The following is a 19,696-nucleotide window of genomic DNA, read 5'->3' on the forward strand; positions in this document are numbered from 1 at the left end:
CCAAAATAAGTATACCTGACTATTAAGTTTCAGGAGTTTTTGAATTGCGTGGCAACGTTGCCACGAAGCGCGGAGTGGTTGGCAACATTGTTTAGCGTGACAGCTCAAGCTCTGCTGTTTTTCCGATCGTTAACTGCTTGTGCTTTCGGTAACAACTCTAACGATTTTTGCGGTATTTTGCAAGATAAATATAATTGAATGTATGTGTTAAGTTTGTGTTAAAATTAGTAAAAATTTTACTGAAAAGCTAATTTTCCAAGAGTTGTTTGGTGCTCATCAGCTCATTTTTATCGATCTAAAAATGTCCTAAAATACAGGGTGTTACATTTAAAAAAAGAGCCGATGACATCATTATTGTAATGTGTATCACCTTGTATAATGAAATTTTATTGTAAAATGTAAACATTAAATTTACAAATTGACGTGTTTTAGATTTTTTTAAAAAGGCTTTTCATTTAGGAAATATCGAATTTATTCCATACTTTACTGACACACTGTATATCTAATAATAACAAATTTTTCTTTAGGTTCAAACGTTCCGTCACCTCCGCCGCCACCGCCACCACCACCGCCCGCGCCGCCATTGGACGGTATCCCGCCCCCGCCGCCGCCCTTCATCAACGGTTCCAGTCAACCGGCGGCCAACTCAGACAAAGACCGTTCCGAACTCCTCGGAGCAATTTGCAACTTTAACAAATCTGCGCTAAGAAAAACCAAAGTCTCTTGAATTTTAAACTAAGTATCAAAAACAGAGCTAGCCAGTTTTGGTTTTTGTGAAAGGTTTGATCCAGCTCTTGGTAAAGTCTGAATTTTATAAGCCGAACGGCATTTTGTCCAAACAACGTTACTGGTTAGTAAAGTTGAAGAAATTTGGTAAACAAACGTTGATAGGTACGTCCATATGGAAAATTATGATAGATTGTACAGAAGTGGGAGATGCAAGCTTGCTGGCTGGGTGAAGCTCGCCACAATTTTATAAATGTATACTATACACATAAAAAGCGTACAGAGTTTTCCTGTGCATACTTCTTTTTGCTTCTAAATCATAACTGAGCTACAATTCGCGGGATAATAAAATAATTGTGTGTATCTTTCAAATAAAAGCGTTGTCGAGAAGTTTGATAGTCTTATATAACAAATAAACTTTTATGTCAGGCATATCCTTATGTTTTCTTCAAAACCAACATATTATCAAGTCTTATCACTATTGTAGCAACGTAAATTTTTAGTGTCAGTAATAAAATACAAGCTATTATAACTGTATACAAGACGGTGTTTCTCATATTTTATTGAGAAACACATTTTACTTTAGCTTGAGTAGTTTTCTAGGTTTTTGGTTCCAACCACTAGCTAGAGATATTTTTCAAACGCAGCGGTATGAAATTCAAAGTGGATCTGCTACGTTGAATTGAAATTCTTACTGATGAGTAATACGGTTTTACAGCTCATTTATGAGGAAAATCGGTGATATTTTGTTGTTTTATCTTGTATTATTACTAATTATGCCTAACTAAAAGGATAGGAATGTGCCAGACATAAAAATTAAGTGTTTTTTATTGTAGTATTTAAAAATCATTGTATGAGGTTCACCACTTTGGTATATCGTTAAATGTAATGTAAACATAAATGAATTGGTCTGTTTTTCCAATATTTAAACGATATTTAAAAAAAAATTGTAAAATATGGCATATGTTATCGTGATTTTTCTCCTATGTCTTTAATCTTTTTAGTATATGATAATATGCAGGGTTGGAACTCCAACAAATCTATCTACAACCGATATATCTTACAATATTACAGGCGTACTTTGCTCTTACGCCTATTTATCAAGAAATATTCTGCTTTATGTTCCTAAACGATCTCAAATGTTCAGAAAGCTTCAGTAATTCTTCTAAATTTTGAGCTATTTCATGAAGGTAATCATAATTTTTGTTGCCCACGAATTAATCAAAAAAACACTTGGTGTTAGGTCTGCAGAACAAGGTAGCCACTGAATTCTGAGTACGATGGGTATGATCAGGCCAATATCTCTAATTTCTCCGCTTTTTTACTTCTTTCCCTGCCATATCCTAATTGGAGGTTGGTGATCATTCTGGCCCACATAAGTTTGTTTACAGCGGTTCTAAACAGTTTTAAGGATGTTTTCCAGTCCACTGTCTCATATTTTTCAGCCAAGAGATTCGTCGTCTACTTGTTCCCCCGCTTCCTTTTAATTTGCCCTGCATGATAACTTGTAGGGTGTGCTATTTATCTTTTCTCATCACATGACCAAAATATGCCTATACTCCATATAGGATAATTGAGAATACATAACAGTTCAGTATTCGAAGTGTAACTATTATATTAAGGCGCCTCACAAGTTCCTAAACGATCTCAAAAGTTCATAAATCTTAAGAGTTTTTCTAAATTTTGAAGTATTTCATGAGGTGATCATAAATTCTGTTGCACACGAATTAAACAAAAAAATACACTTGGTGTTAGGTCTGTGTAATAAGGAGGCCACTGAATTCTGAGTAGCCTCAGCCTTCCAGCCACACTGGAAGTAGTTCCCAATCTCTCCGCTGTATTACTACTAAACTATAGTTCAATCTTTTCACCACTTTAACCTTTATCAGATGCAGCCCTTATAGGACTAACATCTAAGCAACAGTTAGAGTAAAGTAAAAACATGCAAGTCAACATCCGACGACTTAATACGAACTCTCTTGTTGTATCTACTTCTCCTTGATGTTCGTAGCGGTGTTGCCGATATAAAATGTGAAGACCTAAAGAAATCTCATTAACTATACATCTGAGGAACTATCTGAGGACATTTGGAGTGTCATCTTAAGTCTACGAATTAAACAATCACGAAAAAATCACTTGAGGTTAAGTCTGCAGAACAAGGTGGTCACTGATGTGTTACCAGTTGTGTTTTTATTCGATTAACTTATATGACTGAAATGAAACTGAATGAATGACTTAACTGAAAATTTATTTTTAAAAAATTCTTACCACTTTTTGAGATGGGCGACCTTCATATTCGTATTCAGCGAAAACTTTTACATAAGATAAAATAGTTTTTAACTATCCACCCTTCTATTCATACAGAAAGGTACTCAGCTGCCGGACTATTTTAAACTGTATCTTGAAATCTGAAGCTGAATCTCAAACAATAATTTTGAATTGTATTACATTTATAAGACTATCAAACTTCACCCACTATTGTGCATTTAAAATAATGGCCAGCTCTGTGAAGAAGGTCCACTGTACATATTAATATTAAGGTCTATTTGTGATATAAAAAATTGTCGTATGGATGTTATTTTACTAATTTCTATTTTATAATTGTACAATATATTACTGTGAAGTAAACTTTTAAGAATATACTTGTAAACGTTATTTAGTTTGGAATACGTATTCAACAAACTGATCTTCATTGCTGTATTTTTCACTGTATCGGAATGCAGAGAATCGATAGTTTTACTCATGGTTTTTTAAATCATAATATACAGAACATTGACAAATTTAGATTAGTATGTTTGACCGCTCTAAAATCAGCAGTGGCAAAAAATCTTGTTGAATCAAAGCTTCAGAGCTTTGATAAATCCGGCTGGTAACTGCGATGAATTCACTGATCTACGTTTGTAATAAAATGGGCCCGCAATTACATATAATGAATCCAGTGTTGTGACTACGATGAATCTTGTCTAGCAACTACGATAGATCTAGTCGTGCGTCTTCGATGAAACCGGTATGCTATAATAGTGAATCCAGCGTTCAACTACGATGAATCTACCTAGGGATAATAATTAATATTTTCCGTAAATTTGCGTCTAATAAATTTAGCATGAAACTATAATAAATCTGGACAGCAGATGCTACAAATCCTGTGACTACGATGAATCTGTTACTACGATGAAACCGGCCCGTGAGTGCGATGAATCTGACCCGCGACTACGATAAATTTGGCCCGCAACTGCGATGAATCTGACTACGCGAATTTATGAATCCTGCCCTGCGACTATGATGAATCCTGCCCTGTGACTATGAATCCTAGCCCGCGACTACGATGAATATCATGACTGCGATAAATCCAGCTTCGTGACTATGACTCCGGTCCCACGTTTACGATAAAACCAATCTTGTGGCTATGATAAATCTGATCTTCTGACTGAAGCCTATTCTATGATCAAAAATCTTGGCGAATCAAAGCTTGGTGCTTCATTCGAGGCACCAAACTTTGATAAATCCCGCTGGTAATTGCGATGAATTCACTGATCTACGTTTATAATAAAATGAAGCCGCAATTGTGATGAATTCAGTCCGCTACTACGATGACCCGGGTTCCATACTTACAATGGATTCAGTCTTGTGACTACGATGAATCTTGTCCAGCAACTACGTTAAATCTAGTCCTGCGTCTGCGATGAACCTGGTATGCTATAATGATGAATCCAGCGTGCAACTACGATGAATCTATCTAGGAGTAATAATGAATCTTATCCGTAAATGTACGTCTAATACGTACGTGACTACGATGAATCTGGCCCGGGACTATGATAAATCGGACCTGCGACTGCGATGAATTTGCTTCGCGACTTCATGAATTCTGCGGACCTGTGACTACGATGAATCTGGTGCGCTGCTACCATGAATCTGGCCCACGACTGCGATTAATTTCGCTACGCGAAATCATGAATTCTGCCCTGCCACTACGATGACCCGCGACTACGATGAATCGGACTCTTGACTCCGCGACTATGCTGACTCCGGTCTCACGCCTACTCCATTGGCTACGATGAATCTGGTCCAGCAACTACGATGAATCCGATCCTCTGACTAGAATCAATCATCCTCTGACCAAAAATCTTGGTGAATCAAAGCTTCGTGCCTTTGATAAATCCGGCTGGCGACTGCGATGAATTCACTGATCTACGTTTGTAATAAAATGGGCCGTAATTGTGATGAATGCTGTCCGCAGCTACGATGACCGGGGTCCATATCTACGATGAATCCACTCTTGTTATTAAGATGAATCTTGTCCAGAAACTACGATGAATCTAGTCTTGCGTCTGCGATGAAACTGACAGATCACTATGACTTCCTATAAAACCGGTATGCTATAATGATGAATCTCCCTAAGGTTAATAATGAATCTTATCCGTAAATGTGCGTCTAATAAATTCAGCGTGAAACTTTAATAAATCTGGACTGCGGTGCTATAAATCCGGACCTGCGACGACGATGAGTCTGTACTCTACACTCTATAGTCATACTGCTATCTCTCTCCATTTCTTCTTCATATTTATTGGTCGTTCTCCTTCTTCAATCTTCTCTGCTCCACATCGTTGTCGATCGTCCTTAGTGTGGTCCATATTAGGAGTTTTTCCCCTGTCTTGAGTTATTTTTGGTCAGCATGTCTCCCAGCTAATTGCATGGTTTCTCTTTTAATTATTATTCGAATAGGCTTTTGTTGTATGATGGTATTAACTAATTATGATAAAGAAATTTCTTTATTGTGCAACTCTAGTCATTCATGACATTTATTTTTCTCTCTTGTACTTGTCTTAACACGAAACAGAAATAAATGGTAAAGTAAAAAAAAAGTTTTAAGAAATGTTAGAAATACTAAAGTGGCATTCTTAGCTGAAGTTTTGTTAAAACAGTTTCACAACAGATTTTGTAATTGTACCTTTATTATAAAATCACTTTATGAATATATTAGTATGAGAAAACAATATGAGTGAAACTATCGATGGCAACTAAATAAATTCGTTTAAATATTTTTTCTAGTGGTCGATGCCATAAATATTTATTGTCTGAACTAAAATCATTAAAGCAATGTATAACCCAGTCAAACATAAAAATCTACAATTAACATATCTAACAACCATTGTTTTTTAACAATCCATATTTTTGCAATTTTATGTTTTACCTTAGGTTTAATAAATATAAATACGTGAAATTGTTACAAAAAATGGATATGAAATAAAAAGCTTATACCTGGAGTTTGAACAAAACTTAATATTGAATATTTAAACGGATTTCAAGAAGTACATATGAGTTTGTATCATAAAAACAACACTTTCAGAAGACTGTACCAGGACTGGGTCATCATCAGCGTATTACATCTTCTCTAAAGATATCTGAGGCTGAAAAATAAGAATTAACACCAGAGGAGTAGATCTAGATTGGCGAAAAATTTAATTAAAAAATGTGGAGATGATTTTAGTGAAGAACATCTTGAATTAATGTTAAACTGCAATAGTTTTTACAGTTTTTTGATAAATCCTGTGCAGCTATTCAAACTGGTATTATCTGTAAACTGGAAGTAGGCTAAATTCTAATCATACATCTATTAAAGATAATCCAAAAACGTCCATTTAACTAGTTTTTCTGCAAGCGAATTTATTATATCGCATGCCAATTCATTATATCAAGACTCTATTTTGTTATTAGACAAGCAACTATTTTGTTAGCTTCTTTGCTTTTTTTTCAACAGTTGTTCCAGTGTGTATATGTGGTCTATGCATGATCTTCCTGCCGTGAAGTCTGCCTGATCCTCCTCGATTTTGCCTTTTATCGCTTGCTCTATCTTTTCTGGCAGTATCTTCCCATATTATCTTCCTATTGATATTACGCTTATACCTCTGTAGTTTTCGCGTCGTTTTCTATCTTCTTTCTTAAATATAGATATCATATATGCCTCCGTCCATTCCTTTCGGAGCTGTTCTCCATTTATCGCTTTATGAAATATCCATTTTATCATCCGGTGTAATTTTTTTGAGCCGTACTTATAAGCTCAGGTGAGATGCCTCCAGGTCCCGGTGCTTTCTTATTTTTTGATAGTCTGAAAATAACTTGAAGAATCATTGCAGCCCCGTAAGGGCCCGCATGTTTGGGCTGGATAATTTCGGAAAAAATTGGAGAGCGAAATTATTTGTTGTAGTTTAATTCTGAAGTTGCAAACTTTATTCATGACAAAAATTTCAAGTATACTATAATTTCCAAACTTATGTATACACTAAGTTTTTACATTGTCAAGATAAAACCACATTGTTGCCAGTTTCTTATACATATTTGATCATCGTCTATTTGAGTCAATAATAGTACAATAATATAGTGTCTCAGATTCATATATGGCAACGTTGTCTGCACCTTGATTCTTGTGATAAAACATTTTAAAAAGTATATTGGAGGAAGGATAAACGCATTTTTTCTTGAAAAAGTGCATAAACAAAATAAAGCTAGTTATATTCATGCGATACTAACATATTTCATAGAAACGTTATATATCAGCATTTATATATAACTATATGATTGAATATTTTAACTAAAAGGTAACATGTTGAACAATTACTCGAAAATCATAAATTTATCCTAAAACCTCAAATTCTAATCTATTCAGTAGGTGGTTAGGCAACCAATCGTACGTCTGGCCAAAAATGCAAAAACATGTAAATGTGTATTGATAACGCTAAGTACCAGTGTGCTATTTATAGTCAATCAAATAAAAGTTATAATGACGCTTCAACATTTACATTTCCGAGATTTATTCATGAATACAGTGTAAAACAAACATTACTCAACAAGAATAATCCAGTAAACTATAAAAACGGGCTGATATGAAACTTGTATTATTAAATGTGTAATTTTTTAACACTTGAAAAATACATACGTTAGATGTTGTTGAATTTTTATCCAACTGGGATCTACATTGCCCATTGTATTTTACCTCTTACAAAAATCGCGAAAACATGCTTTAATTTACGTGCCTAGCGGAAGTTGTGTGTATAAAAAAAAATTGCACATTGTGATTTGTGACATTTGGCACTAAGACAACTATTTATAAAATGGGGCCACATATAGTTTTATAACGAAGCACTGCTGCGTGTATAAGTCGATGTTTAAAAATATATCTAATATTTTGTAAGCATGTTATAGACTGTGGATGTTAGTTTGGATCTCTTAGAAAACGTAGAGTTGTGAGTAACTTTTGTTAACTCAAGTTGTGACAGGTGAATAGCTCTGTTTACTACTAAACTATCTATAGTTATTTGAGTTTTAACAGTTATTTAATAATTGGACTACCTGACTTTTGCAAATTAAGAGTACATATTGTATTATTAAGAAATGTTCAATACAAAGATCTAGAATATGTTCTAAAAGTCCACCATTTCTTCACCAGATACCATCCTGCAGTTGTGTTATAAGTTATTACGGAGATCTTAACCATATTTTCTTTGGCTGCAACAAATATTAAGGAAAATCTAACAAATTATTTCGCACTCTCGTTGAAATGAAATATTTGCTTCCGTTAAGTCTTTATCAACTGCTAAAGGTGGGTATCCACTATGCTCGCGAACTTGCCGCCTTTCTTGTGCGCTCCATAGTTTTTAACGAACTTTTTAGTGAACGTGTGGACATCATTAGTTGCTAGTGCAGTATATATTTTATTTCGTTATTTTCTCGAATACTACAGAAGCCCTCCTCGCTTTTGCTCGCCCGCTGTGTTTTAGTTTATAGCACTTACCTACCTATCCCAGTTCCACTGTTTTTTTTTTGTTTTGATTTCTCTCCGAAATCCCGAAAGCAGAATTTTCATTTTAACTTTGCATATTTGCCCCGATATGTCCATACCTCTTCCCACTTCCACCCAGACGTCTTCTTTTCAATTTTTATTTTTTAAATTCTGATCCTAGGGATTCCACAGCAGTGTAGTTTCGGTACAACCTGATTAGAGTTAAACATTTTTCGTCCGGTCACTCCATTAACCGAGCGTGGAGCGTGATATACCCATCGAGCAAAAAGACAAAAGAGGGAATATAAAGGTAGTGGGGGCAAAAATATTGTTAGACAGGAAGTGCCATCTTGAGAGGCCAAATTAAACAAGGAAAGAGAGTCTTTCCTTGTTTAAGAAATCAAATTTTGGGTTATGTTATTATTTGTCCCAACTGTCACATGAAATCTTATTTATATTGAAGTTTTTTAACAATTGTTTCACATTTTAGACTGTTATCGTTAATATTTAATTAAAATTTTCTCGTCTAAGACACATTCTAAACACTATTTTATAGCTACTGTTAATAAGTGTCGGAAAATTTAAATTTGGCGCATTCGCATTTCCGGATATGTCCGCCATCAGAGGCCACTTTTTTGGTCTCCTTTTCATAACGATTAGATTCCCTCTTTTGTCTTTTTGCTCGATGGATATACCACACGTACGCACTTCGTGCTCGCGTCTACGAACAGACTGAGCTCGCCTCTATCTATATTCGCCCATGATACAATAACTTAAAAGATATGACACCAAAGTGTTTCAAATTCGTTCGGTTCTGAGCATGACGTCATTGCGTGACTAGTAATGGCGCCAATTTGAAACAAACGATAACATGAAGGCTGGTAGCATTCTGGTAATAAAATTATTCCGGATTATTTATATTAAATTTCTTTTTACGAAACGTACTGATAAAGTAATGGATGTAAATTTGCGTGAATGGACAGCCGGAGTGTGACGTCACGGCGGCTATATTGTTAATTTTACTTTCTAAACAATAGTTGAAAAGCCAGGGTTTGCCCAATCTCAAGATATCTATAAAGTTAAAATTTTGCTTCCTCTGCTGCTTTCTTAGGTATAGTTTTTTTACAATAATAACATCATAATTCGGTGTTATATTTCTATTAAATATAATTAAAAAGTTTAAATTAAAGAAATTCTAACCTTACTTTACTGATACATGCATTGTATTGCTATTTTTATAAAACAATATGCTTTATTATTTACACAACCTTGTAAATTTGTTGTTGTAACTATTAGAATACTTAGATATTGCAAACAGCGGAAAGATTCTGTAAGAAAATGAAAAAATAACGAAAAATACAAAATATCCACACTAAACAAGGCTTGTTTGGAAAGTGAAACTGACAGATGTCAATAAAAATACGTCATCACTCAGGCAGTCTATTATGGATATATTGAAGATAAAATAGGCAGATGTGAAGTTTAAATAGTCAAGTTTTTATTAAAATTATTATGTCACACTAACGTAACCATGAGATTAATTTAATACAATAAGAAAAACCTTATTAATACTAAATTTCAACATTTTCCCTTATTAAAAAGGTTTGTAGCATGTACATCAGTTCCATCTTTGAAAGAAGAATTCTGACGTCTTATTTTCGTTAGAGATTTGATCATTACATCTCCAACTTGTTCTTCAGTGGAAATTTGTGTGAAGACTTTTTAGTTTGATCACGATTTCTTAGATTATATCTTTCCATTTCTTCATCTTTACCTACAGATTTTTCATCGTCATCTTCTTCACAATTCTGTAAGATTATTTCATCATCGATTGTATTTTGTTCTAATTGAGAAATAGCTATATAATAGTAGATCCTGGCACATCCCCTAAATTGCAACCCCTAAAATCGCAACCCCCGGTTGCAAATGCCAAACGGCTTAACGTAGGATGACGTACGAGGGCTCGTTGGAAAGGGGATGAAAAATGGGGTTGAATGCAGTATGTGCCGTGCACATCGGAGCATGCTAAAAGGTCATTATTAGGTATCTTTGTTTCTATTGGTCCGATCGTGACGTACGAGGGCTCGTTGGAAAGGGGATGAAAAATGGGGTTGAACGCAGTATGTGCCGTGCGCATCGGAGCATGCCAAAAGGTCATTACGTCATATCTTTGTTTCTATTGGTCCGATCGTGACGTATGAGGGCTCGTTGGAACGGGGAGGAGACGGGGACACAAAAAACAAAGATGGCAGCATTGCCAAATGGGCTCTAGAATGTATCTTTGTTGCTATTGGCATGATTTTGACGTATGAGGTGTCAAATGAAAGCGTTGGTGACACACACACACACAGAAGCCATGTCAACGATCAGTATGAACATTCTTCTTCTTCTTTTCCGGACAGTGCCTAATAGAACGTGACATCCGACGTAGAACGTGACATTCGACGTAGAACGTGAAATGTCACGTGACATTCGACGCAGGACGTGACATTCGACGTAGAACATGAAATGTCACGTGACATTCGACGCAGGACGTGACATTCGACGTAGAACTTGAAATGTCACGTGACATTCGACGCAGGACGTGACATTCGACGTAGAACGTGAAATGTCACGTGACATTCGACGCAGGACGTGACATTCGACGCAGAACGTGACAGTTATGTGTTAGTCAAGATGTCGCTTGACATAAAACATGTCATTTTTAGAATTTTCTGGGATATATAGGAAGGTATTATCTTGTAGAGGCAATTGAACTCATTTCCGACAATCAGTTAGTAAATTTAACAACTCTAGAAATTTAACATCTCTTGCCAATATTACCTTATTATTTCCGTAACCCAAATTCTGTATCTTTCTTCTCCGTCATAACCAATCAAATAACGTTTTATTGCCTTTTTGTCCATTTTCTTTCTTGTTTGCACTGGAACTTGTGCGTAACTGGTTGTAGCTATGATTCTTAGGTGATTTATTCTAGATCTCTTACATATCCATTGCTCATGTCGACTTAAGGAGAAAAAACCTTATTAATACTAAATTTCAACATAAACTAAATACTTCCTCTCTAAGATTTAATAGGTTTTTGGATATATCTGGTATAACGGATTTTATATATGACATTTGATACACTTTAGGAAAAAATAAAATGAGTTATATTCTTTCGTGTCAATACTAGTGCTCTTTATTTGTAAGACAGGTAGTCGAATTTATTGATACAGGGTTTTAAGTATCTAAAAGATATCATTATTTATATAATATATAAATATATATATATATATATATATATATATATATATATATATATATATATATATATATATATATATATATATATATATATATATACTGTGGTAAGTGTGGTGGTAGAGCTACAGAATACGCAGCGCAATCCAATTTTAACTATCTTGTTTGACAGAAAGCAGAATAGTCTTAACAATCTTATATCACAAGAAGTATCATCAAAATAATGAGATTGCTACAAGTGAGTCATCGCCAACAAAGAAGAACCTACGCCATACAACCATTTAGTATTTCCGAATGTTACAGAGGAATAATCAATGGATGATTTGAATGTAAATCGGCAATTTTTTTTATTTACATTTAAGGCGCATCAATCAATTGTAAAAACACTTATCGCACATTGGATCAACCCTTTCTGTAATATAGTATTCATATGTTATGGGTGTATGTCCTAATCTCAGTCTGTTTATTATAGTTTGGTCTTTCCTGTTGCTACACTTAGTCTTCCATCTTGTAACTGTTGTTTTTATGTCTCGTGGTTTTTGTTGAGATTGGTTCCACTCTTGAAGCCACCGTTTTTACTGTAAATCTTCAGATTTAGCAGCAGCACCTACTCTTTCATTGCCATGTATACCTGACGAATGACCATGACCATGAGTAAATGTAACGGAATCCACCTAAATTTTACAATGCTTCCTTTGCTGAAGTTGATACAAATGGTTATTTATCAATCACAACAAATGATGAGTTGGGTAAATGGTGCCTAAGCTACTCATAGAACTTCAAGGATCTGTCATTGTTAGGCATTTGTCTAAGTTAGCGTTCAAGGCATATTCTAATGCTTTGTAGAATGCCAATAGCTATATATACCGTGCTGAAATTTGAGATTTTGTAAGAAGCAGTATAGTCATTGTGTGTGAAGACACATCCCACTCCTTCTCTATGTTGGTAACTCTGATACTTATCAATCTTACTGTAAAATTGTTTAACCATAGAGGAAGCACTAAGTTGTTTACTAGTCTTTGTTAAACTTATGTCTATAGGTTTTCTGACCATCTTAAAGGCGTAGCCGTTAAGAAGTTGGTTTGGTATATTTTAGGAAAGATAATATTGTTACCCGTCATGTATCGTCTTTCATAGAAAGGGAGTTTAGATCTTTTCTTTTGAAGATATGTTGTATGGAAACGAGAAGCAGAGACATTGTTTCTGACGGGATTTTCACTATTTGCTGAAACATTTGCAGCGAATGCTAGGCTAAGATATTGTTTTCTTAATTTCAGAGGTATTTCTCCTACTAAACATCATTATACAGTTCTTGTTGCACAGTTTATATTAAGGCATCATCGAATCTTCTAATAGCAACAGGAAGTTCTGCCGAAGCAGTGAGAGAACGCACTAGGTGGAACACAATTCTCATCAAAGAATGAGTCAATTATGGTGCGGCTGTCTAGTAATTTTTTGATTAAGCATAATGTAGGGCCGCACACGTGTTTGTATAACTGTGTCATGTTCAGTCAATAAATCTACAGGTAATGACATAACTGCAGTCAGTTACACCTTTCCATTCTCGTGTATATACCCATGGCACGTTCGCTATTGATCATTGGGACGCGCCGTGTCGGGGATAAGAACTTCTCGACCAGTCTTTTCGGCTAAGAATCACAGTCTCATGCCAGCATAGTCTACTTTAGTATAAAAGAAGCGATATACTCGGTCTATAAGTAGAGATTAGGTGGTATACTTTAGTTATAGTGAAGTTATTTGATATCCAAATGATCATAAGGTCCAATTTATTTTAGCTATTTTTAGCGTTTCTTTGTAGAGAGAATTTTACTGTTTTAGATAAGAAAAAATCTGAACTTGTCGTCAGCATGAAATCGGTTAGTAAAGTAATGAAAGTTGCATACATTTTAGGCAAATCATGCAATTCTCTAATAATTTAATTATAAAAATGTTTCGATGATTCCGTGAAGTTGTAATTATTAGGGAACCGACAGATCCTTATTTAAATAGCGTCGTTCTTTGTCCGTCTTATACCTGTGCAGTAACTGTTGAAAAAAATGCCTCGAGTCTAGAAATTGTATACATAAGTTCTTCTTGTACAGATGTATGAAGAATCTTATTGAATTTTGGGTCAATATCTTCGTCTTAAGGCAGTCAATAAGAGATAGTTTGTAGATTGTATAAAATGAGATTCGTTTGGCCTTATAGATTTCACACTGATATAATTTAGCGTTTGCCATCGAGTCTCTTTTGGGTCGGGGCCTTACCTCAACAGGTATTTCGGTCCATTTTTGGTACTTGCCCACTTTTTCAGTCTGCTAAGCCTCACCGCGGTTTTTGTTTGTTTGTTCCTGCTCCATTGTTGTCACACGAAAAGCTAGAAACTGGATTGTCACTCTCGAAGCTGCATGTCAAGAGAAGGCTAAAAAAGCTTGGGTCTCTTCTGGTATCCGGACTTAAGCATTCCTCAGCTTCCATTCGGTCGTGCTCACTTCAGAGAAAATTGTCACTCTTGAAGAACCTTGCATGCCATAAGAAGGCTAATAAAACTTGTGTTTCTCCTGGTATCCAGAGTTAAGCAGTTCTCAGCTTCCATTCGGTCGTGCTCACTTCAGAGAAGTAGTGATTACGAATGAATATGAAGAACTCTTCCACTACAGCTCTCGAACGAGAAGGAGAAGCTGTCTGTATCTAAGCGAAGAACTGTTCACTTAGTACTGAGAACCTTCATAGTCTTGACATAATATTGATTGATAACTAGGTGTTTTATCGATACCATGAAATTGGATTCGAGTATTCACCATCCTGTTGGCTCGATTGTCCAAATCATCTTTCTTAAAAAAAACAAGTTTTCTTCTGTTTGTGACTCAAATCTAAAAATTGCTCGCCATAATCTGGAGAGTTAAATGGAGTCTCAATTGTTTTCTGTTTTGTCTATTACACTGTACAGAAAGATTTTTGACCGATAGGAAAACGAAAAAAATAAGTTTATCTGTCTTTTGGAGACCAATGAAACATGGAATCAGACAAGATTGTATATAATGGGTCCCATGATTTTCAATATGTACTCTAAGATAGTCTTCCAAAACGCACTAAAGCGCGCAAAAGATAGTATAAAAATGAATGGAATATTGATAAATAATTTAAGATATGTCGATGACACAGTTGCAATTGCAGACAGTTGTTGGCATGAGTCCTTACAATGGTTAGTTAACAAAATATCAGCTGAAGGAGATCTTTTGGGCTTAAAAATTAATACCGAAAAAACGTAGATATTGGTGATAAATCAGAATCCAATTCATCCAGTACAAGTAAAGGTATACAAAAAAGAAATAACTAAAGTTTCCAAGTTAAATACTATTGATAAATCGGTCTTATATAGATACCATGAAATTAAAGTCACCTAGTCACTACCCAGGTGACTTAATTGTCTAATTTTAAGTACCTGAACAGCTAGATCCGTGAAAATGTTCGATATATTAAACAATTATGTATACGGTTGAAGTTTGAAATGTGTGTTACGAACACCTGAGACTGCTCACATCGCCAACTTGTAAGTTTTGCTTCATGTAACGGGATATACTAGATATCACTTTGACGAAGATCCAAGACAGAAGAAAATTTGCCATAACTGTTGCCAATCTTCGACAGAAGGCACTCGAAAAATAAGGAAAACGGGTTGTACAAAGTTTGACAGCAAGATCCGCCATTACAATTTTATTTATTTCGATTTCAGTGTCTTAATGAACTGGTACCGACAATATCGTAAGTTTATTCGATGTGTCGATTTAAAGGAAAGATTAAACGCAGCTCCAGACAAAGTTGGATTTTCAGAATGCTTCATACAAACCCATTTGTACTACTTGACTAATAGACACGGCTGGAGAGTTTTATTCCTGTAAGGGGGCACCTCTAACAGAATTACCATATTGTGGATAATTTCTTCGACGCATGTCATCTGTCAGCTCTGTTTAAAAGATGTTAAGGTTTTGGAGAGGTTAAATTGAGCTGCTCCATAATGGATCTAGAAACGAGAAGACACATATTAGCGAGCAAATTCTTAATTAAACCTATGTCAACTATAAACCATCCTCTAATAGTGGTGTTAAATCAATTACATCCTTATTACAATGAAACAGCGGACCTACAGGGAATCAATACACCATATCTCATTTCAGCATTCTACAAATATATACCATTCTTTGAAAAAATACATAAGTCCAAATCTCCTCCTTGCTATGATATAGAATATGACTATATTATAACCCCTGTGGAAACATTAGATTTAAAACTAGCCAAATCTAATATCAATATCAAACATAAATTTTTAGAGGCCACAGAAACAATGAGATCCTCACATACTTTTGTATATACAGATGCTTCTAAAACAAAAGACAGTGTAGGCTTTGGCATATACATCCCATCAATTGAACACAGATTCTCATCTAGATTGCCAAATGAAGCATGCATCACAACAGCAGAAATGGTAGCTATAAATGAAGGAATAAGTATCAACCATACTACGAAAAGACCTCAAAAATGCCATAATTTTTACAGACTCCAAAAGTGCTATAGCAAAACTAACAAAAACTGGACTAACCAATTCCGAAGATTACATAACATATATGACAAAAAACTTGATATTAGATGCCAATAACAATAATAACAACATCCTAATTGCCTGGATACCAGGACATGCAGGCATTCTAGGGAATGAAGAGGCAGATACATTAGCCAATCTAGGTAGAACCCTAAATGTACCAAAAGACATTAAAATAGACACAGGAGAGATATTCAACATTATCAAAAACAATATGACAGAAAAATTCCTTCAAACATGGAAGGAGTCTTTGAAACAAAAGGGAAAGCAATATGCCATAATCCAAGAGAATTTCCCGCAAACTAAATGGTTCACCAAGCTACCATACGTTGATAGGCGGCATATAACCATGATCACCAGAATGCGTACTGGACATTGCCTAACCGGAGAACATTTACACCGAATTGGCATCAAAGACAATCCATACTGTGAATGCGGCTTAACAGAAACATTAAATCATATATTCTTTGAATGTCCCATTAATAAAATTCCAGGAGTAGATCCATATATTTTCATTAAAAAAAAAGGTTTTGACTATCCCTGCAATATGAACATAATACTTGCCAATTTAAACTTTGAAATCAGCAGATTTTTAATCAAATTCTTAGCTTATAACAAAATAAAAATTTAATCGACTGTAAATTAATAATTGTAATCTTATCTTAACAGCTATTGTATTTTGGTTCACCATTCACCCTTCAACCCATCCAATGACACGTCATTGTTTTCAACCTAACCTAAAATAATCCTTTCTTTCCAAATGAAAAAATATTAGACCTGCAGGTGTAAAGTGGCACACCCGCAGCTATAGTTTGTGTTTTAGCTATCGGAATTCACAGGAGTACAGGTTACTCGATTATCTGGAATTCCCACGTATCGAGCTGGCAAATTGCCTAAGTGCAGCGCCAAAAAAGAAGAGAAGAAGAAGAAATTGAGCTGCTCGACACGCTAAGCTTTTCCATCCATCTATGAACCTCCCTAAACTAGTACGCGGTATCAAAAATTTATTGAAGATATATTTCTAGAGAATTGCGTTAATGTTCAGCATTATTTTTCCAGAATCCTTACTATTAACATAAGTACCGTGGAAACCTGAGGATCTGTTCAATAACATGCGTGCCACTTATATTTTCTATATAAGTTTTTATTTGTGTTACTTATTAGATTGTTGGTCACATTAAAAAATATCTTTAGTTAGTCATATATTTGATCATCGCTGTAGTTTGATGAGCAGAATATTTTTAGCTTTTTTAATCGTAAAACACAAAATCATTCTTAAAAAGAACATCTAAAATATTGACGTGACACAATTTTCGATATCTTATCTTGACTTAAAACCCTGACAATACTCACATTTAAAATTAAGTTGAAAATTCAGTTATGTGGTTTATGTAAATACTTTCTTAGTAGATATAATTTTACATTAGATTGCAGAAATGTCGTTAAATAATATTCATATACCGATCTGGGTTATCAACGGTTTTGTTTTACTTGATATGTTTTAAAATAACAATTTATAATTCAAAATTCATTACGAAATACATTTATTCAAATTATGTTATAAGATTAAATATCTCATTTTTGACTATGTTCTCAATAATAGATTCCTAGGACATATATGTCCTTTACTTTGCTCCGCTCTTCTTCTTCTTTTGGTGCATATCCTCTGTGGATGTTGGCAATCACGTTGGTCCATACAACTTTGTTGACAGCTGCTCTAAATAGATGTATGGTAGTACTACCTACCCACTCTCTGATGTTCTTCAACCACGATGTCCTTCTGCTCCTTGAGATCTTTTGCCTTCTCTCTTGGCTTGTAAAATTAGTTGATACTTCTCATTGCTCATCACATGCCCTAAGTATGTCATCGTTCTGATTTTCAATTATTATTATTATTAACCAATTCACAGCTAATATAATAATATATTAGCTGTGAATTGGTGCTGTATTACGTCGTTTTTGCTTACTACAAGAATTTTGGTCTTCTTACAGTTTAATTTTATGCCGTATCTGTCACAGACATTAACAGACCACTACACGGTCTATTAACGTTTGCAGATCCTCCGCATTATCAGTAATCAAAACCGTATCGTCCGCATATCTTAAATTGTTTATGATTTCTCCATTGATTTTTATACCTTCTCTTAAACCATCAATAGCTTCCCTGAACAGCATTTCCGAGTAAGTATAACGTCGGTGATAAAATGCAGCACTGACGTACTCCCCGTTTTATCATGAATTCTTGTAAGGTTTCGTTGTCTACTCGTACAGTTGCCCTTTGCTGTAAGTATAAATTTTTAATTAGGCGTTTAATTATCTCTCATCAATACTAGATTCTTTCAGTATCTGAAATAATTTTTGATGTTGCAACTTGTCAAATGCATACATCGGTGACATCATGAGGAACAGCGAAAGATATGGATTTATTCAACTAATTTTACGGGGAAAAAGTAGAAAGAAAACGAGGCCCAGAAAGGCAAAGGATTTCCTGGCTGAAGAATCTACGTACGTATAATTCAACACAACAACCATTAATCTTTTCAAAGCAGCAATGTACAAAATACAGATTGCCTTGTGGAGCATATGCTAAATATTATAAATTGTAAATATAAATGTAACAATAAAACACTGAAAACTTTGTTTTCAAAACAAAAGTTTTGAAAACAAAGATTTCAGTGTTTTATTGTTACATACAATGAATTTCCATCAAGTAACGGTCGAATCCATCAATTATAAATATGAAGTTTATTATAAACGTTTTACCTCTATACTTTAGGTGTTTAATATACTATCAATTAGGTACACTTTCAAAATGTTACGAGCGATGTCCGAAATTGGACAATCCTAGCATTGTACGGTAAATATTGTCCACTTCTAGCATTGTACCCCTTTACTGTATAATCTCCGAAATGGACATAATCGTCGGACTTTATATAAAAGAATTACTGTACAATGTTTGAATTTCAATAAGTAGCCATGCGTCAAAGTTTTGGAGAATATGACAGATATCGATTCATGACGATTTTAACTAACATTATCACTATTTATTGTAGAACAAATTTTTCTTATTATTTATATTTTAGTTTGACACAGCATTTCATCACATTGTAGATTCGAAAAAGAACAAACTCTATATATAAATAGAAAATATAAAAATATCAAATAATTAACAATAAATGTTCAGTGTTAAATGACTTTGAATTTGGTGTGTCGCTTGTCAATAATAATCGATTCGAATCGATGAGCATTTCGAGAAACATTTTTAATTTTGGTCATTTCGGACATTTTACAGTTTGGGTTTACAATGCTATAAGTGGACAATAATTTCCGTACAATGCTAGGATTGTCCA

At 34.6% G+C, this 19,696-nt stretch overlaps 1 protein-coding gene across 2 annotated transcripts in view; it reads left to right on the plus strand.

The window, feature by feature from the left end:
- Positions 1-19,583, plus strand: part of LOC140451343 (PX domain-containing protein kinase-like protein) — a 42,472-nt gene extending 22,889 nt beyond the window's left edge. The window contains exons 9-10 of one of the 2 annotated variants that reach the window (XR_011952038.1): positions 528-18,629; positions 18,690-19,583. Coding sequence is in view for 1 of the 2 variants with exons in the window: in XM_072545088.1 (XP_072401189.1) it covers positions 528-727 (200 nt within the window). In the remaining variant the exon portion in view is untranslated. Of the gene's footprint in view, positions 1-527 lie in introns of both variants that reach the window. The other variant, XM_072545088.1, reaches the window with a different exon arrangement.
- Positions 19,584-19,696: the final 113 nt, after the last annotated feature.

This window comes from Diabrotica undecimpunctata, chromosome 9 (genome assembly GCF_040954645.1).
Source record: "Diabrotica undecimpunctata isolate CICGRU chromosome 9, icDiaUnde3, whole genome shotgun sequence".
NCBI lineage: Eukaryota > Metazoa > Arthropoda > Insecta > Coleoptera > Chrysomelidae > Diabrotica > Diabrotica undecimpunctata.